Below are 23,427 nucleotides of genomic sequence, written 5' to 3'. Positions count from 1 at the left end.
GTCCTGGGTCTGGCAGCTACTACCATATTGGTAAATGCACATATATGCCCCCTGCTGGTGACAGCGACAATATATTGATTGACATGCAGTAGGTCGACAGATACAAAAGGTCGACGTACCTGGAAATTGTCGACACACAAATGCTATTCCTGTTATCCGGCCACCGATTGAAGTTTGAACCCTGGAGGCTGGCATCAGGTGCAGTGTCTTGCTCTGCATTGCTTGCTGAAGGTTACTATTCCCAATACATGTCGGCATGGATAGTAAATACACCAGGTGTTGAAAAAACGTGTCGCCCCTTTAAAACATGTTGACCATTTTCATGTACTTGCAAGTGCTTGGCGAAACGCGACGGATACCCGGTAAGGAATAGTGTGGCCTAAAAAAGTGGCATCGCCCCCATTAATATTTCATAATATAAACCCCCCTCCCCCACCACGGGACACTGCCGCAAGAGGGACCACATAACTGGCCTAAGGGTGACATATAAACACAATCCGCTTAATTGTATACAGTTTTTTCTACATTTCTCAATAAAAAAACTTCTGGCCTAGGGCTGCTGAGAAGAAGTCTGATACGCTGGGTGCAGTGATTCAAAACAGATTGGAAACCACTGTGCTCTGCGGAACATCAGGGGTGACATTCTATGGGTTGAGATAATTAGACTTTTGCGATTTTTTTCGCAAAAACGGCCGAAATCGCATTTTTTCCCATTTTCGCATATTTAATGAGCTGCGAAAATGTGAAAAAAGTGCGATTTTGGCCAACAAGTTGGACACACTGGAAATGTGATGGCTGCTTTTCGCAGCACATCGCATCCAGATGTTTTCACATGAAAAAGTATACAAATCGCATATTTAATGGTATGCGATTTGTATAAAGTGTGTCTATAATTCGCCCAAAAATCAGACCAGGTTCTGATGGGCGAATTAGCCAGAACCCTGCACAGATCGGAATGATCTGTGCAGGGTTCTGGTGTAAAAAAAAGTTTAAACAGTTAAAATAAAAAAAAAACAGCGCGGGGTCCCCCGCCAGAGCATAACCAGCCCCGGGCTCATTGAGCCGGTGCTGGTGACATAAAATCAGGGTCCCCGACAAATAGGGGTCCCCTTGATTTAATGAAACCAGCACCAGGCTCAAGGTCCGGCGCTGGGTCCTAAAATACGGGGGACAAAATGACTAGGGGTCCCCCGTATTTTAAGAACCAGCACCAGACCCAACCAGCCAGCAGGGTAATGCCACAGCCGGGGGACACTTATTATATAAGGTCCCGCGGCCAAAGCATTATCCCCCTGGCTGGTCAGCATGGGCAGGGGTCCTGGGGAAGTGGGGACCCCCCCCAATGAAGGGTTCCCCCCCTCCAGGACTTACCAGCCCATGCTGAAAGTCCGGGGCTGTCCCCGATGCCCCTGGGCGGTGGGCATCGGGCTGATGGAAAGTGTAAAAAATAGAAGAAAAACTATTGTTTTCTACTGTAGAACTATGAGTCCCAGCAAGCCTACCCCGCATGCTGGGACTTGGAGAACCACAAGTCCCAGCATGCGGGGTATTAAAGGGCCCGCTGGCACTTGTAGTTCTACAGTACAAAAAATAGTTAAATAAAACACACTGACACCCTGAAAAATAAAAGTTTAATACACACATAACACACACACTGATACTTACCTACCTTGAGCCCGTAGGTCGGTCCCTGGATCCTGGGTCCGGGGCTCCTGGACAGAAGAGTCCGGTTCCGGGGCCTTGGTCCTGGTTCCGGGGCTGGTCCGGGGTCCTGGGCTCCAGGGCTGATGTCTCCGGGGTCCAGGATCCGAAGTAGTCCAAAAGGGGTTCATAAGGAAGGAAATCCTACTCACCTGGTCCCCGGCGACGACCTCTGCATCCTCGCCCGCAGACGCACTGCTCCCGGCTGGTACCCGCTCTCGGACTGGAGAGGCGCAGAGATTTTCATCTTCCGCGCCTTTCCTCCGAATGATTCTATTGGCCGCCTAGCGGCCAATCAGGAGCCGAGAAAGTCTATTTATTTCGGCAAACAATATCGGGCTCAAAAAAGCCAGCCACAGCACTTTTTATACACTTTTTATACAAACTCCCCTGGCCAAAGCATCCCTGGCCAGAACCCCTGGAGATGTGGGGACCCCCCCAAATACCCCCCCTCCAGGGCCCCCCCCCCCAGCCTCGGCTGAAGCCTGAGGCTGTCCCCAGCCTCCCCTAGGCTTTGGGGGTCGGGCTGATGCCAGTAAAGTTTAAAAAAATAGAAGAAAGTTTGGAGTTGACACAAGCAAAAGGTCAATACATGAAACAGTCAACATGCATTTTTCACACATTTTGGGGGCTTTTTCATACTTTAACATCAATGTAGGCTGCGACTGAAGGGTACCCGCTACTCTAATTAGGGGTCGACATTGACACACAAAAAGGGGTGTGGTATAGCACACCGACAGTCATTAGCCTGACGTTGGGATCCCAACTGGCCGGACTCAGACAGCATGGAGAGTGCAACAAAGCCCCTTGCAGGCTCACTGCGCTCACCACCTATTCTATTCTCCCTCTATGGGGGTTGCGGACCCCCACGAGCGAGAATAGCTGGTGGCCACCGGGACCCCGAGTGTCGGGGTTTTGACTGTCGGGATCCCGACTATCTGTCAGCCATCTGGCACCCTAAAAAAGCCCTAAAAATTGCATGTTGACCTTTTCATGTATCGACCTTTTGCTTGGGTTGACCTTTTCCATTTGACCTTTTGCTTATGTCAGGCATTTGTCCGTGTCAATCTTCTCCATGTCGACCTTCTGTCAATGTCGACCTAGTGCATGTGTACTTATTGACTGTTGACCTAGTTACTGTCTATCCTATGATCCACACAGTGGCATAGGCCACGTGAAGGTAAAGGAGATGCCCGGTCAGGGCCATCTTACCATATGGGCTCACTGGGCAGCTGCCCAGGGGCCCTTGATTCTAGGGGCCTTGCAGCAGAGGACCTCATTGGGTGGCAGGTAGAGGATTCTGTCTGACTGCTCTGTCTATGAATGACACTGATTGGCCAGGCAGCATTCTCTCTTCCTGTGAATGTCAGAATGCTGATTGGTGGATGGTATCTACCAATCATTGTGCTTACAGCCATTTACCGCATGGACGCATCTTTAGGAATGGTGCAGGACTACGTGAGAATGGGTGGGTAAGGGGCGATTCAGACCTGCTCACACATTTCCAAATGTGCAGACCCACGCAGCAAGCGCCTTCACCGATATTTTCATTCGCTGGGGCTCTCACTGCCTGATTGACAGGCATGCCCACAAAAATAGTGGACGCACCATAGAAATGCTTTGGGAACAGATGATGTCGGTGTCCGCCCCCAATTCAGACAACAACGTGACAACAACGTGCAGCAGAAAAACAAATCCTTTCTGCTGCAAACAGAGGAAAAGTCATTCGATGGTGAGAAACCATCGAGCAAATGTGTATGCGTACACATCCATTTGCAGCGTAGCGAGTGGACCCGGCCAGCGGGGGGGCGTGCGTTCAGCGGGGCAGCCTTAACCTGCTCACTAGACTCCGAATATATGCAGCTAGCAAGCAGGTCTGAATGACCCCCTCAGTCCATTCCTTGCCCAGGGCCTACAATGCTGTAAAGACTTTCTTCTTGGGCGTCAGACACCTTCATCTCATTTGCACGGTCTCATAAACCATTCATCATTTTAAATCTGCGTCTTTGCCTCTTTTGCATTTTAAAATGGTTAAATTCTTAGACTTGTGAAGTGTATTTCCATATTGTTTTCCAGCCATGTGGGAAGATCCGCGGGAATGAACACAATTAAGCCGCTCATTCTGCATTTGGTTCTGAAACTCTAAATATTAAATTGATTCTTTGGACTGTGACAATGGCCATCGCAATACCTGCTCATTGTCTGCTCTCGCTGAGCATATAGATATGATTTAGAATGTTGAGACCCGTCAAGAAACCGTTAATGAAGCCGCCTGTCCAAGACGAGGTCTTCATGGCGGAAATGACGGTGCAGAGAAACACCGGCGCTTTCTTTGATAAATTTGATCGAAGTGAAGTACAAGAACTTTTGGCCCACACCATCTCCAGCTGGCTGGGGTCCACGGACGATGCCCACCTACCGCACCATCTTCCCAGTGGTCTGATCACTCAGCTTAAAAATCTAACTCATCCAAATGTTCTTCTCTTGGCTCCAGTTGATCCCGAGGTGTGCTTGGATTACCGCGAGGTTCATCAGATATTGAGGGAACTAGTCATTGGCATCTACTGCTTTAACCAAGTGCCGTCCATCTGGCTTAATGCCAATTATGACTGTAGCACATCATGCCAGTTACCCCCTGCCTACTATGACACTAGAGTTGGGCAGATCCTGATCAGCGTGGACTATATGGTGAAGGCCCTATGGCACGGTTCCTACATGGCAGAAGAAAAACGGTCCAGATTCTCTGAAATGTGGAGGTCTAGTATGGACATCGATGCAAATGGTCAACCACAGACCAAGAAAAACATGTTTGTAGACTTTTGCTTGGCTGGTAAGTGTTCCACCAGAGGGCAGCTGCCCAGATCCCCCAGGTAGCAAATGCTGGTACATTTTCCATAATGAATGTTTGATGAAAGTGTTTCCAAAGTGTGTTGAGGTAAAGGGTGGAGGTGTGGGCTGGGGAGGGGGGGGGGGATTGGTCATAACAGTCTTGGTAGTTAGTCTACAGCATTTCCATAATCTGACCTATCACAGCATGTTGAAGTTAGGTAGGCTAAGCAACACAGTGTTAGGTGGGCAAAGCAACAAGGTGGTGGGGTATCACTCCTAAGGTAGACCAAAAACTCCGTACCTGGTGGCTAGTCTGCACTGCAAACTCCATACCTGGTGCCTGGTGTGCACTGCAGACTGCATATCTGGTGCCTGGTGTGCACTGCAGACTCCATATCTGGTCTCTAGTGTGCACTGCAGACTGCATATCTGGTGCCTGGTGTGCACTGCAGACTCTATATCTGGTCTCTAGTGTGCAGTGCACAGAGAGTGGAAGTTTTCTTGAGGGGGACAATGTAATAGCAGATAATATTATTAATTATTTCTGCTCAGTATTCGCTGCTGAAAGAGAGGGGAAGGGGCCACAGTTAAGTTGCAAGTATAGTCAGGAAACTGAGGGAGAAACAAGTACATTTACAGAGGAGAAAGTCCTCACAGAACTCTCAAAACTGAAAGTGGATAAATCAATGGGGCCAGATAAGATACATCCAAGGATACTAAAAGAGCTTAAAGGGGAACTGGTAAAACCAATAACAGAATTATTCAACCAGTCACTAGCTACTGGAGGACTGGAAAACAGCGAATGTAGTCCCACTGCACAAAAGTGGAAGCAAGGATGAGGTAAGCAACTATCGACCAGTGAGCCTTACATCAGTAGTAGGGAAATTGATGGAAACACTCTTAAGAGTTGTAGAATATCTCAAAACCAGCAATTTACAGGATCCAAAACAGCATGGGTTTACTGGGGGAAGATCATGTCAAACAAATCTTATTGACTTTTTTGACTGGGTGACTAAAGTAATAGATCAAGGTGGGGCTGTAGATGTAGCTTATCTAGACTTTAGTAAGGCTTTTGACACTGTCATACATCGCAGACTGTTAAATAAACTTGAAAGCTTGGGATTGGATTCTAAGATAGTTGAATGGATAAGAGCGTGGTTGCAGGACAGAAAACAGAGAGTTGTAGTAAACGGAGTACAGTTAAAGGAGGGAAAGGTTACAAGTGGAGAACTCCAGGGATCTGTACTTGGACCGGTGCTTTTTAATATCTTTATTGGTGATATTGCAAATGGAATTGAGGGTAAAATGTGCCTTTTTGCAGATGACACAAAGGTATGCAACAGGGTAGACACTCCAGGAGGGGTAAAACAAATGATTGAGGATCTAGGTAGATTAGAGTAATGGTCAAGAGAATGGCAACTACAGTTTAATGCCAAAAAATGCAAAATCATGCACTTGGGTCTCAGAAATCCAAAGACTAAATAAAGTATAAATGGCACTATAATGGAAACTACTGAGGAAGAGAGGGATCTAGGTGTCACTATTTCAGGGGACTTAAAAGCAGGTAGGCAATGTAACAAAGCAATGAAGAAGGCAAGTCAGATGCTTGGTTGCATAGGGAGAGGTATCAGCAGTAGAAAGAAAGAAGTAATAATGCCACTGTATAGGTCATTGGTACAACCCCACCTAGAGTATTGTGTTCAGTTCTGGAGGCCATATCTCCAGAAGGATATAAATACATTAGAGACTGTACAAAGAAGAGCAACTAAAATGGTGCATGGCCTACATCACAAAACGTACCAGGAAAGATACATTAGAGCAGAGAAGGGAAAGGGGGGACATGATAGAAACTTTCAAATATATCAAGGGCTTTAACAAGGTACAGGTGGGAGACATTCTTCACAGGAAGAGGAGCAACAGAACACGAGGACATGCACTGAAACTAGAGGGAGGAAGATTCAGGGGAAATGTTAGGAAGAATTACTTCACAGAAAGAGTAGTAGATAAGTGGAATAGCCTCCCATCAGAGGTGGTAGACGCAAATACAGTAGTACAATTTAAACATGCTTGGGATAAGCATATTGATATCCTTACAAAAAAATAAGGATCAAATATGGTTTGAGGGAACATGTTTAAAAAAGGGGCAGACTAGATGGGCCAAGTGGTTCTTATCTGCCGTCAAATTCTATGTTTCTATAAAATCGGCCCACAAGGGCATTTGCCAGAAGTGCCAGATGGCCAGTCCAGCCCTGCTCAATAGTCCGATCAGCTTATCATTAGGAGATCTCAGAATTTAGCCTCCACTGCACATAAATACAGCAATTAGTAAATATGTCACTAACATTGTAAATGACGTAAAACAAAGAGTTTGTGACTTATTCACTTGTTCATTGATAGGTCTAATTGATATTTCGAGTGAAGCTGAGTTTGACGGCTTATACTCCCAGACGTTTGATTCGGATCCAACATATGACCCAAATAAGCAGGAAGAGAAGACCCTGTTCATGCGCTACGCAGATCACATGAGCATACAGATGACATACGTGACCCAGCAGGTGGAGCAGCATGAGAACCTGTTTGTCTATGATGCCTCCTATTTCCTGTCCAGTGTGATCCAGCTGACGGAGGAGGATCTGGACCCTGTAACCTACCAGCGCCTTCAGCAGAGACTGGCTCTTCACCGGAGGCTTGTGACAGAGAACATAGCGAAGAAGCCAGAGATCCGCAAACACATCGCCTATCTCACACTCATCAGCTTCCTCGTGCCGCTGCTACTGGGGATGAAGAAGAAGCTGAAAGTGCCAGATTTCAGTCGTCTCCTGCAGCCGTTCTCTGGTAAGTCACCGCCCCGAGATGCCCAATACACTTCTATAGGTGTGCGCCTAATATTGCTGCTGCTACTCTGTAGTCTGTACAATCGCATGCAGGATAACCAGGGCTGGCCTAGGGGCAAATGCAAGCAAGGGTTGGGCTGGCCTAGGGGGCAAATGCCAGCAAGAGTTGGGCTGGCCTAGGGGGCAAATGCAAGCAAGGGTTGGGCTGGCCTAGGGGGCAAATGCAAGCAAGGGTTGGGCTGGCCTAGGGGGCAAATGCAAGCAAGGGTTGGACTGGCCTAGGGGCATATGCAAGCAAGGGTTGGGCTGGCCTAGGGGGCAAATGCAAGCAATGGTCGGGCTGGCCTAGGGGGCAAATGAAAGCAAGGGTCGGGCTGGCCGAGGGGGCAAATGCAAGCAAGGGTTGGGCTGGACTATAGGCAAATGCAAGCAGAGGTTGGGCTGGACTGGGGGCAAATGCAAGCAAGGGTCGGGCTGGCCTAGGGGCAAATGCAAGCAAGGTTTGGGCTGGCCTAGGGGGCATATGCAAGCAAGGGTTGGGCTGGCCTAGGGGCAAATGCAAGCAAGGGTCGAGCTGGCCTAGGGGGCAAATGCAAGCAAGGGTTGGGCTGGACTGGGGGCAAATGCAAGCAAGGGTTGGGCTGGACTGGGGGCAAATGCAAGCAGAGGTTGGGCTGGACTGGGGGCAAATGCAAGCAAGGGCTGGCCTAGGGGGCATATGCAAGCAAGGGTCGGGCTGGCCTAGGGGCAAATGCAAGCAAGGGTTGGGCTGGCCTAGGGGGCATATGCAAGCAAGGGTTGGGCTGGCCTAGGGAGCAAATGCAAGCAAGGGTCGAGCTGGCCTAGGGGGCAAATGCAAGCAAGGGTCGAGCTGGCCTAGGGGGCAAATGCAAGCAAGGGTTGGGCTGGACTGGGGGCAAATGCAAGCAAGGGTCCCCGGCTTTCCTACTAGTGTCCGGGAAAGGAAAAACAGAGGTGGAGAAAAACCCACTTGGTTTATAAATGATAACTTCTAAGATCTCTAATCAAATATAACAGCTGTGTCTGATAAAGCAGAGACTATACCTCATGGCTGATACATAAGTGATACCGGCGGTCTAGAGACAGACACCGGCATCCTGATATGGAGGATCCCAAAAGGGGCTCGGTAAGTGCCCCTTCAGTGATTAACACTAAGCCTTCTCCCCCACCCTGCAGTCTAAACCCTAAGCCTGGATGATGAGACTGAGCAGATCTGTAATAATGTGAAGATGAAGCAGACGATGTTTTGAGTTTTAGTTGAATGCACCTTGCAGTAAAAGCTAATATATGTATAATGTATGACCAAGTGTCTGCAGTGGCGTAACTATGGTGTGGCAGCCCCAGCTGTGGCTTGGGGGAGTCAGTGGTCTCGGGGCGCACAGAAAAATACCTGCTGTCCTGTACACAGTTTGCTGTCACTCAGTAGTAGTGGGCGGCGGTGGCTGTGTACTATAGCTGCGTACTGTAGGTGACAGCCCCCGCCCCCCCCCGCCTCCCCAGTCTCTTTGCCTCCTCTGCACCTGGGGGTGGCCGGTGTCATTACCCGCACTCACTTCCATGGTGACGGAAGGCTACAGTATGTCAGCACCACGGACGGGGTGTCCTCCCTGTTACGCCGAATGGGCGCACATCACTCATGGGGATCTGCAGCACTATACATGGTGGCACACAGTGGCCCAGGTAAGCAGTCTGCACCATTGTCATGTTTTACTGAAGAAGAGGGGGGCGCCACAAATTTTTGGGCAGGGGGGAGCGAAATTTATAGTTACGCCACTGAGTGTCTGGAATCTGATCCCCAGCCGAGGAGATGATTCCCCGGACAGAGGTGCCCACTGGGAATTTCCCCTTGTGGCCCTATGGACCAATCCATACTTGTGTTGCCCTGGGGAAGGGACGGGTGCGGGATGTGAATGATTAGTATTTGGCGCTGTTTTGCAGATGATAAAGTGAGGACGGAGCGGGAATTGCCCCCGCTGATGCTTGGACAAGATTATAAGTGTCAGCATTTTCAGTATTCACCTAATGAGTATTTCCACCTGCATGGAGGGATAGAGTTTGACCTTGGAACGCCGCCTCTGGAAAATACATCGGAAGAGATTATGGTTTGTGAGACGTCACTTCCTGTTTCATCTTATTAGAAAGTCACTGTTCTTATTGAATACAGTTGGCGTGGATGCACATTGCTCTGTTTCTCTGGGGGACCTTACTGCTGTATGGAGGCGAGACTATTTGACTTGCCCACATCCAGTCTCTGTGGTTTGGCAGACTGAGGGGCTGAGCCAGAGGTAGATGGCAATGGGCCGCATCTATTGCCGGATCCCAGTCTGCTGCTTTAAGCAAACGCCGCTACAAAGTCCTTCCCCAGTGTACATCTGATACATCGGAATGTGTGGGGATTGAGACAGCTGCTGTCAACATCCTGAGGCCCCAAACTAGATCCATGCACCATCCCTACAGCAAGTGCAGTGTCTGAGTATGGCCTCCTATGCAAGTGGGTGGGTGAGCATCACTCCCATAACACACCCATAAGAGGGTCCGCCTCAGGGTACAATGACAGGTGGGGAGTGTGGCTGGTGGGGTACATCTGTCTAACCGTAACACCGGTGTCCTAAGGCAAGCTCATGGAGGACAGAAACCTGGAGGAGATGGGCCATGCCTCGCTTGATTTATATTTCCGCTATGAATACAGACCATGAGCACAGAGCCTCATGATCCTTATGACTTTTTGGGGGTTTTAAGCAGGAGATGCCAGCAAATCAATATGCCCAGCAATGGCCACTAAATTTTCAGTACGCTTCTCCATGCGTGCGTCTGAACTGTGATTGTGCACAGGAACAACTGGGACGCACATGCGCGGTACAACTTAGATGCAAGTGCATGAGCTAAACATTGCTCCACTGTCTGCTGTGTTAAAGAAAGAACATTTAGAGGTTGTATTGCTTAGCCGTCTGCATTTACCACATTCTAGCATTTCTTTACGTACCTGTTTCTTTTTAGGATTGTATTTGCTTATTTTTATTTTAACTGACAGCTTGTTACCCCGTTGTACATGAACAGGGGTGTTGGGACGAGAGCAGTGGACCTGTGAATGAAGGGTCCATAGAGAGGGTGCATTGGGAAGATACTGTCACAACCACATCCTCCTGGTGCACAGTGCTAGGACATGCCCCCTCCCCCCATACCAGGTGGGCTGTGATGTGTTGGTGGTTTGCCCGCACATGCTGCAATACTGTTTATTACAGCGGTTCTTGGACTGTGGGTCCTGACTCCAAAGTAGGTCCCAACCATTGGTGGCTCCAGGGGTGGGGCTGCAGCACAGTTCAAAATTCAAATAGGGGAGGAGTCAAAGCCACTGCCAATGAGCCAGTTTGAAGTGACAGTTGCTGGCAGTGGGTGTGGCTCCCCTATTTGAATTTAGAACTGCGATGCAGCCCCCTCCCCCACTGGTCCGACCCATCTCACACATGGGCCAGATTCTCTAAGCTTCAAAAGTGATAAAATGGAGAGTGATAAGCAGCCAGTCAATCAGCTCCTACCTGCCATGTCACAGACTGTGTTTGAAAAATGTCAGGCAGGAGCTGATTGGCTGGCTGTTTATCTCTCTCTATTTTATCACTGTTGAAGCTTAGAGAATCTGACCATCAGGCCGATGTCTTCTCTGATCTTAGTCAGTGATCCAAGGAGTCTGAAACATCAGTTGAATTGTCTGTTATTTCAGACTCCTCGCATCATTTTGTGCCTTTCCAATGTGGCCATGCATGTGCTATCTGCTGACCACGTATGTGGCCACCATTTTGCGGTAACGTGCTGGGGTCCCGTAATAATTTGTATTGTCTGTTTCCTTTACACGTGTAATATGTGTGTCATGGGCAGTGGCAAACGCAAGATTTCTAGAGAAGGGTTTCCAAATGCAGTCCACAATCTCCCATTCTGCAGAACCGAGTAACAACCCTGGACTTTAATGTAAAAATTGGTCTTTTTATACACTTGGGGTAGATTTATCAATTGTGCCCTAACGTTCCTTATGGGCGCAGGTTCGCTTCACCACTTTATCGTGGTGAAGCTCCTCTGCAATTCGCCCAAATTTATCATTAGAGTGTGCTTCATTATGGGAGTGCGTTATCCCCTGCTGCCGGAGATACGCTGCCAGCCCATAACGTTTCCTACGCTGCCTTCCGCCTGTTATCTGCGCATGCGCATGATACTTTTTCTTGCAATGCGTACCCGGCGCATGCTCAGTTTTTCATGTTAGGTGCTGCTTGTTGGTCCCCGGCAGCTTCAAATTAAAACTGTGCATGCGCCGGGTAATGTTCCCAGGGGATGCTGGGATGCTGTGTATACCCGGCGCATGCGCAGTTTTAATTTGAAGCCGCCGGAGACCAACAAGCGGCACCTAACTTCTTACACGAGACCCACAGCGCCAGAAGTTTCTGGCGAAGTGAACAGAGCACAAAGAAGAAGCGCGCGGCCAGCGGCCAGCTTCATAAATAAGGTATGAGCCTGGAGCTCAATGCACAGACGTTAGCCCTCCACCCCCATACCACCACACGATAATCATCCGTATCGCGGGTTTCATACATCAGGGGAAGCGCTATCCCCTGCTTTAGCGCAGGCGGATAGCGCATATGCCCCACTTCACCACATCATAAATCTACCCCTGGATTCTGTATGAAACACAGTAATAATACCTAACTCTATAAATGGTCTATAGTATTGAGTGTATCAAACATTACAGGAAAAAGGTTGCACGTACCATAATAATACACAAACATATTAGAACAAGTAATGCACTTTCTAAGCACATATTCTCCCACCTCATGGTAAGGCTCCTGTCTCTTCTTACTGGCAGCTGATCTCTGGTCCAGTGCACTGATTGAGGACTCAGATCCATAAACACAAACCACTGGACATGTGTAGCAACTCCGCTCTGTCCCTTACACTGCATGATGTGGCAGCAGCTCTATCTTATTATATACTATTACTATTGTCATAATTTCAGACACTTGACAAGAGGAGGGGGTTTTCGGGCAACTGGAACACCCCCCTTCCCCCTGCATTTGCCTATGATAGGTGTACGAGCATTCCCTTTTCTCTGTACCTATGGGATGCTGCATTTATCTCCACACTATTTCATATGGAAAATAATCCAGCTTTGCTTTGCAGGCTGCCTATGGAGACGTTTGCAACACGGCAATAACTCACATTAATAGCCTCCTGGATCTAGATACAACTTACAGAGAACATTATCCTATCCCTGTGATGAAATTCAATGGAAAAAGGTTAGTGCTGGACTCTCCCCCCCCCCCCTGTATAACTAATGCTGGACATCCCTGCCATATCACTATTGCCAGACATCCCTGCCATATCACTAATGCCGGACATCCCTGCCATGTCACTAATGCCGGACATCCCTGCCATGTCACTAATGCCGGACATCCCTGCCATGTCACTAATGCCGGACATCCCTGCCATGTCACTAATGCCAGACATCCCTGCCATGTCACTAATGCCGGACATCCCTGCCATGTCACTAATGCCGGACATCCCTGCCATGTCACTAATGCCGGACATCCCTGCCATGTCACTAATGCCGGACATCCCTGCCATGTTACTAATGCCGGACATCCCTGCCATGCTGGACATTGCTGCCATATCTCTAAGGGGGAATACCTCAGTGTCTGCAGTGCTGGATACTCCCTACCCACTACAGTAGTTCATAATTCCCCCTCTGTGGAACTAGTTCAGGCACAACTAGAGGCTTTGGCAAAATCTCAAGCTGGGACTCTTTTTTTGTCCCCTGGGATCGGCAGCACTGTGTCCGAGTATATCCAGTATCAGTAGTGCTGGACCCTCCCAATATCAGTAGTGCTGGGCCCTCACCATCACAATAGCAGAGAATGAGCACAGGTTCCCTCAGGTATTATTAACGCAGATGTATAACACATGTGTAGACAAGTCTTTAATCTATAGCATCATATTAGGGTTTTATTTATCGTCTTTCTTGGTCATTGTTTATACTGTAATATACATCAATTAATTCTTCTTTCTTCATTGTCTTTTTTTATTATTATTTTTATTATTGTTTAAAGTCATTGTGTTTCTGTAGCTACCATGTCATTGCAATCCAGCTGGAAGATTTCTACCAGACCATGCTTACAAAGCAGTGGTGGGGATCTATGAATGGAACAATAAGCTCACTGAAGCCCAAGCGTCTCCCTTTGACGGACACCCAGCTCCACGAGCAGTTCAAGAAAATATTTGGTTATAAAAAAGCCATTAAGTGCAAGGTATGTTATGTGTTTGCTTGGCGTCGCGGACAGGACTTTTTTCATAAATAGTTACCAATAGTTAAAAAAGGAGATCAGTTCCTTAATGGCATTCGCTTAACTGGACTTTGGTCAGGTTTATCCGATTTATGCGATTAAACGCAGTGCTTTTGGGTGCGTTGATCCGATGATTTCCAATTATTTTGTGAGCCGGGTAACGCAATTGGATTCCCCCAATTGGGCTTAGCACTGAATCGCAGGCAGGAGCATTCTGAATGCAGGTGAATTACAGATAGAATGCGAGTGTCTACGCCGAACGATGAGATCACGCCGACCTCCAGCCCCCTATCCACAAAAAAAGCCGACATGCTGTGTGCAAGAGATTAATTCTGTGAAGCAGTAATGCTGACCACTTCACCGGCCATACTGCCCAATACATAATGCCTCTATTCCGGATTTAAAAGGATTGTCTTTTTAACAATGCTCTGCTAAATGATTTACACATTTCCATCATGATAAAATTATTAATATTTTTTTTGTGAGGATACTTAGGGGCAGTTACCTCATTTTTTTTTGTACAATGATATTTCCTGTAAATCCTTAGTTATCCAAAAATGTTATCTGTGTTTCGTTCTAGTCCTGATATTTTAAATTTGGGAATTGAGGAAAGAACCTGTTAATCTATCGCCTAATTTTAGATATTATTCAAATAATAACCACAACCACATCAATAGCTAATTGTTTCTACCAAAACCGCCTTGAATTTGAATTATCTGTAACCCCTCCACATCATTTCAATTTGGGACTTTAATTGCAGATGACCTGTGCACTTGTAGAAGTCATCCAAAAAGTGCTTGGGGCAGGAACTAAGGGCCTGATTCAGAGTTGATCAGCAGGTGGGGCAGATGTAACAGGTGCAGAGAGAGTTAGATTTCGGTGAGTTATTTTGTTTCAGTAAATACTGGCTGTTTTATTCTTACACTGCAAGTTAGGTTTCAAGTTGAACACAACCCACCCAAATGTAGCTCTCTGCACATGTTACATCTGCCCAACCTGCAGTGCAGCATGGTTTTGTGGATTACAGAAAAAAATGTGATTTGCGATAAGGTGTTAATCAGTCCCTAAGTCCCATTCTTGTCCCCAGGACATGCGCTCCAGTGATTTCAGCAGTGACAGTTGGCTGCATCACTGCAGGATGCACAGACTAGCAAGAGTTCTGAATGTTTTTCTACCTTAAAAGCAAGTAGAAGAAGCTAATACCAGCTGCAGTGCTGACCATATGGTACAGGGGAAAGCACTTACTGTAGCACATACATGATGTATGTAATATATGAGCTGGCTGGTTCCCCTATTGATCGGCAATGTTTTGTGCATCAGGTGCCGTGCTGCACCTTAGACTATGCATAAGGCATCACACTCCTTCTAAGCCTGCCTCCAGACTCCCATTGGCTAGTTGTAGAAGAGTCTGGGGGCTGGCTTAAAAGAACTGTGCTGCATAATGCTGTGTGTACTTTGATGCACACAGGGCTGCGATCCCTGGGGGAACCAGCCAGCACATATTCTACATACATCATGTATGTGCTACAGTATGTGCTGGCAGGTTCCCCCAGGGATCGCAGCCCTGTGTGCATCAAAGCACACACAGCATTATGCAGCACAGTTCTTTTAAGCCAGCCCCAGACTCTTGTACAACTAGCCAATGGGAGTCTGGAGGCAGGCTTAGAAGGAGTGTGATGCCTTATGCATAGTCTAAGGTGCAGCACGGCACCTGATGCACAAAACATTGCCGATCAATAGGGGAACCAGCCAGCTCATATATTACATACATCAGAACATGCTAAGCGGTTCCCCCCTGAACTACGAGGTCGGCGCTGCAGCCCAGGGACTGCATACATCGCTGGTTACAACCGTGTCAGCTAATGCCCTGTGGTCACATCCTGTGTGACTGTGGGTAAATACTTTATGTTGCTCTATAGAAAAGCTCCTTAGGTGACTTGTGTCCTGTGTCTTACCTTCTGGACAGATCAATTATAATCTTGTTAACTGAAGTTTTACAATCATGTATTTAATGTAAATCAGTCTAATTATCTTGTAGAATTTACCTTTTGGAATAAGAGCGGCCGCAGAGCGAGGACTGGCCGCCATCTTTTATACCTTTTGCCGTAAAACACCTATTTCCGGTCTCAATGTCCTCGATGACGTGGGCTACTCCATATTACACCACGCTGCTATACATAACAGAGCATTGGTCGTATCTCAGCTAGCAAAAACCGGATTGAATTTAAATCAACGCCGCCGCGATAATTATCCAACGCAAGGCGAGTTTTACTTCTCCCTTCATTTCATTAGGTTTCAGTGTGAGTTATGTTCTCTCAGCAAACACACCTGCAGACGTTTTTTAGCTAAATGAAATTAATAATTTGTGTGAATTTAGGGGGCGGGGCCTAATGACGAGTAGTGCCCGTCCCCATCAGAGTCCTCTGCAGCTGCTGTCGACAGGTAGTGCATGCTCCCCCTCCCTCGCTCCCTCTCCTTCTCTACCTGGCATAACCTGTAATAGGGGCTCTGCCAGGCATAAGGTGAATAAGGGGGCTCTGCCTGGCGTATTGTGTATAAGGGGCTCCGCCTGGCGTAATGTGTAACAGGGGCTCTACCTGGTGTAAATGTGTATAAGAGTTTCTACTTTGCATAATGTGCATAAGGGGATCTACCTGGTATAATATGTACCGGGGGCCTACCTGTCGTTATGTACATGAGGTGCTCTACTCGCATTTGTAATGGAACGCCCAGCGTTTGCATGGGGACACCCATGAAACGCTGGGCTCTCCCATATCCCAGAGCCGCCACCACCCCTGTCTTGACCCCCCCCCCCCTCCCCCGTGCTAGCACCACGCGACTGTGCAGATTGGCGAAGGCACCCGCACAGAAGCCCTGCACATGGGCATATGAGAATATGCACATTCGCAGTACTTCACCATAGGCCCCCCGTGCAAATATGCGGGACACCGAAGGAATTAGAATCAGGGCCTTCATGTGAAGCTGCAGCAATGGTAACACTGTGATGTCACACAAGGCCCTATACCACGTTCCCAGAGTCCTCTGGTTTAGTATAGGAAGTGTTACATGTGTTATTTAGGTACTGTGCAGTGTGAATTTGGAATTCTTTGTTGTTGCAGGGAAGCTTCAGAGTGCGGACACTATTGCTGAACGGACCGGTGAGTTTTTACTGACAATTAGTTATTGTTACCGATATCCATCCGTTATGTAGATGGCAGCCTTGGGTTCCTGTGATATTCAGGTGTGGCATAGCACGTCGAAACGAAAAGATCGACATGCTCATAATCGACACTGGGGAAAAATGTAACACCAGGAAAGGGTCAACACATGTCAATGTTGACATCTGAGCACGTGGATCCCCAATTAGTGTCCTGTGTCCCCTCACCATGCTTCAGCCCCGGTGCACGCTCCCCTACTCTAGTCCACCTGGATGGAAAGTATGAAAAGTCGAGAAAGTGAATATACAATAACAGAGAAGAACTCATGTCAACCTTTCATGTGTCCACTACTGCCATAGCAACCTATTGCTTGCGTTGACCTTTTGATAATGTCGACCATATGCATGTTGAGCATATATTGCCAACCTATTGACTAGGGATGGCCATCGGCCATCAGTGATTCATAGTCACCCATGTAGAATAGTTTTGCCATCAATGGGTAAAACTAGAAGGTTCCCCTCCATCGATGGCACAGTATAACTGAATAGTTGTTATTTTTTTCACACTGAAGTTGCCGGGACACTGAGCATTGCTCCGCCTTACATCTATGAAGCCCCACCCCCATGTTTGATTGGCCCAGGGGCCATTCAGTCAAAAATATGGCCGACCATTGATCGTCAAAAGCATTGATGGTCATCCACAACTTTAGCATGCTACTATTGATGACCGTTTGTTGCCGTTTGGCAACCATCGATGGAGATCGCAATGATGATCATCACAACGTTGGCCATCCCTATTATTGACTGTTGACCTAGACATTGTATGACAGCCATCTGGATACCGTGAGAGTCAGCCCAAATAAAATGCCAGGGTCACAAAGCATTGTGGATGCCTTGGTGGCAGCTGTATTTGGCTTGCAGGGTACCACGGCCTAGGATCTGCGTACGTCTCCTTAGTACACCTGTGTCACTTAGCTTCCTGGTCCCGCCCCCCTACACATGACATCACGTGAGTAGGGAGGTGATGACATAGAGGCTATGATGTAATACTAGTCATAATCTCTAAACAGCGTCTTTAGTCTGTAAACCCAATCCCTAAAACCAAACCTTGCCCCTAGCAACCAATCTGATTCTATCTGTCATTTTCTAGAATGCAATAGAGAAATGATAGGTAGAATCTGTTTGGTTGCTAAGGGCAATAGACAAAAGATTCCCAAGACACAAGTTGGAAATTAGGCAGGAAGAGAAGCCTTGTCTGGGTGCTCACTGTGATATGGAAATTCATGCCTGGTGCCCATCCACTGAGGGATACGGTCATTTGGTCTACAGCATGATGGTCGACATGGTCTAGGTCAGCATGGGACTATGTCAACATGGGTCTAGGTCGACGTGGCTTTAGGTCGACAGGTCATTAAGTCGACATGGCTTTAGGTCGACACATGCATTAGGTCTACATGGGCAAGGTCGACAGTCAAAAGGTTGACATGGTTTTTTTTTACTGTTTTTGGGGCCGCCATGTGCCGACAGGCAATATTTCATGCCCTACAATCCACTAGGGCGTGGAAGGCGTGCCCGAAACATGATGAGCGCAGTGGTTCTACGTTTCACTGTCCATGTCGACACAACATGTGCCGACAGGTGGAATTTCATGCCCTAACATCCATTAGGGCATGGAGGGAGAATAAAATAGTGTATTGAGTGTAGGCGAGGGGACGCAGTGCTACGTTTCACTGTCCATGTTGACTGTCAAAAACACCATGTCGACCCTTCAGCATGTCGACTTAATGGTGTTGACCATCATGTTGTAGACCAAATGATCCATACCTTCCACTGACTATCTGGGCACAGTCACTGAGGTTACCCCCCCCCAAACATGGTTTTGCTCTCGCTGCTTAGAAAGAAGCCACATGACCTGGGTTTAGTTAGCACCTTGCCCAGAGACCGGTCAGCCAGTGACTGTTCCTGTCCTTGTCTGCAGGACCTACTGCGCTGCACCTGGCAGCTAAATGTGGCTCTCTGGAAGTTCTCTCCTGCCTCCTGGCCTTCAATACAGACTACACGCTGTGTGACAAGCGCGGCTGGACTGCGATACACTTTGCTGCTTTCTACGGCAATATTCCCTGCATTACAGCTCTGTACAGGAAAGACCCTTCTCTGCTGGAGATGGAAACGGCTGGCCAGTAAGTAATAATGGGTACTTGTTTCCTAGCACGGCGCCCACGATATTAAGTTGTATGACATCGCATCGCATTCCATAAGCCCGCATGCGATGCGATGCAATTTTAAATTGTATAAGCCCCTATACGATTAATTGTATTAGCACCCTAATGGGTGCTTACAATGTTAAATACACCCCCATGCCACCCCCACTATCAACACCAACCGGAAGCGTGGCGAGTGCAACGAGCCCGCGAGGGGCGGCGGTACGCGTCCTCCGACCTTTTCATACCCCCACTATCCACGTCGGCGTGGAGTTGAGTTTATATAGTGTGGCGAGTGCAGCGAGGCGAGCCCCGCGAGGGGACGCGTATTAGTTTACATGTATTCCGCGTCCCCTCGAAGGGCTCGCCACGCTTCGGGCTCGCTGCGCTCGCCACACTATATTCAATCAACTCCACGCCAACGTGGATAGTGGGGGTATGAAAAGGTCGGAGGACGCGTACCGCCACCCCTCGCGGGCTTGGCGCGATTCGGGTTGGCGTTGATAGTGGGGGTAGCGTGGGGGTGCTTTTAACATTGTAATCACCCATTACGGTGCTTATACAATTAATTATCTTATAGGGGGCACATTTAACATTGAAAACACCCATTAGGGTGCATATACAATTTTAAATCGTATACCATTGTAAATGGCATACAATGCGATGGTATACAATTTAAAATTGTATAACATCGGCTGCCATCGCGTAACATCGCATACCATCGTATGCCTTATGGTATGCGATGCGATGGGCGCCGTGCTAGGAAACAAGTACCTAATAATGTAACTGTGAGAGTATCAGCACTAGAACATAGTAGCTTTGGTAGGGCAATAAGATAGTGTTATACTCGTCATCCAGCAGCATGACTTGTTTAACATAGTATAATAATCAGAAACTAGGACAGAGGGAAAACGTTGTAATGACCCCAAAAGTCATAAAAACAAAAACAAGGCTATACCTGCGCAGGTGTATGATATGCCCCCAAGCCACGTTGATGGAGGCATATCATAAACCTGCGCAGGTATATGTAACCAATATCTCTGAATTCTATTATCATGTAGTGTTCAAGATTGGTTACTAATACCATTCAGTGAGCTGGGGGAACCAATGTCTTGCTTTACTTACTCAGTATTAACCCCTCCCTTGCAAGCACCTGAATGGTATTACTGAACTAATTTGAGCATCTACCACTATCTGTCTGTATAATGGGTGTCCCAGGTTTAATGTGAAATTACCAGACCTGGGTCGGACCCGGGATCAAGTTCCCCATTCCGACGCGGCAAATGCGATGTGAAAGGGGTATCATATGATTAGTTGAAATGGGAGAGGAATCGGCAGCAGAAAGAAGTAATAATACCACTGTATAGGTCATTGGTACGTCCTCTTCTAGATACTGTGCCCAGTTCTGTATAGGTCACTGGTGCGGACGCATCTAGATACTGTGTCCAGTTCTGTATAGGTCACTGGTGCGGCCTCATCTAGATACCGTGTCCAGCTCTGTATAGGTCACTGGTGCGGCCTCCTCTAGATACTGTGCCCAGTTCTGTATAGGCCATTGGTATGGCCTCATCTAGATACTGTGCCCAGTTCTGTATAGGTCACTGGTGCAACCTCATCTAGATACTGTGCCCAGTTCTGTATAGGCCACTGGTACGTCCTCATCTAGATACTGTGCCCAGTTCTGTATAGGTCACTGGTGCGGCCTCATCTAGATACTGTGTCAAGTTCTGTATAGGTCACTGGTGCGGCCTCATCCAGATACTGTGCCCAGTTCTGTATAGGTCACTGGTGCGGACGCATCTAGATACTGTGTCCAGTTCTGTATAGGTCACTGGTGCAGCCTCATCTAGATACCGTGTCCAGCTCTGTATAGGTCACTGGTGCGGCCTCCTCTAGATACTGTGCCCAGTTCTGTATAGGCCATTGGTATGGCCTCATCTAGATACTGTGCCCAGTTCTGTATAGGTCACTGGTGCAACCTCATCTAGATACTGTGCCCAGTTCTGTATAGGCCACTGGTACGTCCTCATCTAGATACTGTGCCCAGTTCTGTATAGGTCACTGGTGCGGCCTCATCTAGATACTGTGTCAAGTTCTGTATAGGTCACTGGTGCGGCCTCATCCAGATACTGTGCCCAGTTCTGCATAGGTCACTGGTGCGGCCTCATCTAGATACTGTGCCCAGTTCTGTATAGGTCACTGGTGCGGCCTCATCTAGATACTGTGCCCAGTTCTGTATAGGTCACTGGTACGGCCTCATCTAGATACTGTGCCCAGTTCTGTATAGGTCACTGGTATGGCCTCATCTAGATACTGTGCCCAGTTCTGTATAGGTCACTGGTGCGGCCTCATCTAGATACTGTGCCCAGTTCTGTATAGGTCACTGGTGCGGCCTCATCTAGATACTGTGCCCAGTTCTGTATAGGTCACTGGTCAGGGCTCATCTAGATACTGTGCCCGGATCTGTATAGGTCACTGGTGCGGCCTCATCTAGATACTGTGCCCAGTTCTGTATAGGTCACTGGTGCGGCCTCATCTATGGCACTGTGCCCAGTTCTGTAAAGGTCACTGGTATGTCCTCATCTAGATACTTTGCCCAGTTCTGTATAGATCACTGATGCGGCCTCATCTAGATAATGTGCCCAGTTCTGTATAGGTCACTGGTGCGGCCTCATGTAGATACTGTGCCCAGTTATGTATCGGTCACTTGTGCGGCCTCATCTAGATACTGTGCCCAGTTCTGTATAGGTCACTGGTGCGGCCTCATCTAGATACTTTGCCCAGTTCAGTATAGGTCACTGGTGCGGCCTCATCTAGATACTGTGCCCAGTTCTGTATAGGTCACTGGTGCAACCTCATCTAGATACTGTGTCCAGTTCTGTATAGGTCACTGGTGCGGCCTCATCTAGATACCGTGCCCAGTTCTGTATAGGTCACTGGTACGGCCTCATCTAGATACTGTGCCCAGTTCTGTATAGGTCACTGGTACGTCCTCATCTAGATACTGTGCCCAGTTCTGTATAGGTCACTGGTGCGGCCTCATCTAGATACCGTGCCCAGTTCTGTATAGGTCACTGGTGCAACCTCATCTAGATACTGTGTCAAGTTCTGTATAGGTCACTGGTGCGGCCTCATCCAGATACTGTGCCCAGTTCTGCATAGGTCACTGGTGCAGACTCTTCTATATACTGTGCCCAGTTCTGTATAGGTCACTGGTGCGGCCTCATCTAGATACTGTGTCAAGTTCTGTATAGGTCACTGGTACGGCCTCATCTAGATACTGTGCCCAGTTCTGTATAGGTCACTGGTGCGGCCTCATCTAGATACCGTGCCCAGTTCTGTATAGGTCACTGGTGCAACCTCATCTAGATACTGTGTCAAGTTCTGTATAGGTCACTGGTGCGGCCTCATCCAGATACTGTGCCCAGTTCTGCATAGGTCACTGGTGCAGCCTCATCTAGATACTGTGCCCAGTTCTGTATAGGTCACTGGTGCGGCCTCATCTAGATACTGTGCCCAGTTCTGTATAGGTCACTGGTGCGGCCTCATTCAGATACTGTGCCCAGTTCTGCATAGGTCACTGGTGCGGCCTCATGTAGATACTGTGCCCAGTTATGTATCGGTCACTTGTGCGGCCTCATCTAGATACTGTGCCCAGTTCTGTATAGGTCACTGGTGCGGCCTTATCTAGATACTTTGCCCAGTTCAGTATAGGTCACTGGTGCGGCCTCATCTAGATACTGTGCCCAGTTCTGTATAGGTCACTGGTGCAACCTCATCTAGATACTGTGTCCAGTTCTGTATAGGTCACTGGTGCGGCCTCATCTAGATACTTTGCCCAGTTCAGTATAGGTCACTGGTGCGGCCTCATCTAGATACTGTGCCCAGTTCTGTATAGGTCACTGGTGCAACCTCATCTAGATACTGTGTCCAGTTCTGTATAGGTCACTGGTGCGGCCTCATCTAGATACCGTGCCCAGTTCTGTATAGGTCACTGGTACGGCCTCATCTAGATACTGTGCCCAGTTCTGTATAGGTCACTGGTACGTCCTCATCTAGATACTGTGCCCAGTTCTGTATAGGTCACTGGTGCGGCCTCATCTAGATACCGTGCCCAGTTCTGTATAGGTCACTGGTGCAACCTCATCTAGATACTGTGTCAAGTTCTGTATAGGTCACTGGTGCGGCCTCATCCAGATACTGTGCCCAGTTCTGCATAGGTCACTGGTGCAGCCTCATCTAGATACTGTGCCCAGTTCTGTATAGGTCACTGGTGCGGCCTCATCTAGATACTGTGTCAAGTTCTGTATAGGTCACTGGTACGGCCTCATCTAGATACTGTGCCCAGTTCTGTATAGGTC

At 48.0% G+C, this 23,427-nt stretch overlaps 1 protein-coding gene across 4 annotated transcripts in view; it reads left to right on the top strand.

Moving 5' to 3' along the window:
- The window catches only part of ANKAR (ankyrin and armadillo repeat containing), a 43,824-nt gene that overhangs the window by 305 nt on the left and 20,092 nt on the right, over window positions 1-23,427 (top strand). For 3 of the 4 annotated variants that reach the window (XM_083154332.1, XM_083154331.1, XM_083154333.1), the window contains exons 2-9: window positions 3,778-4,531; window positions 6,928-7,365; window positions 9,324-9,487; window positions 12,549-12,664; window positions 13,492-13,672; window positions 15,747-15,969; window positions 16,828-16,866; window positions 18,844-19,045. In XM_083154332.1, the coding sequence (XP_083010458.1) occupies window positions 3,937-4,531; window positions 6,928-7,365; window positions 9,324-9,487; window positions 12,549-12,664; window positions 13,492-13,672; window positions 15,747-15,969; window positions 16,828-16,866; window positions 18,844-19,045 (1,958 nt within the window). In that variant the 5' untranslated portion in view covers window positions 3,778-3,936. The remainder of the gene's footprint in view (window positions 1-3,777; window positions 4,532-6,927; window positions 7,366-9,323; window positions 9,488-12,548; window positions 12,665-13,491; window positions 13,673-15,746; window positions 15,970-16,827; window positions 16,867-18,843; window positions 19,046-23,427) is intronic. The other variant, XM_083154334.1, reaches the window with a different exon arrangement.

This window comes from Crinia signifera, chromosome 7, assembly GCF_055691185.1.
Source record: "Crinia signifera chromosome 7, ASM5569118v1, whole genome shotgun sequence".
Classification (NCBI taxonomy): Eukaryota; Metazoa; Chordata; class Amphibia; order Anura; family Myobatrachidae; genus Crinia; species Crinia signifera.
The sequence above is the reverse complement of the archived record's forward strand: the minus strand, read 5'-3'. Positions and strand labels throughout refer to the sequence as shown.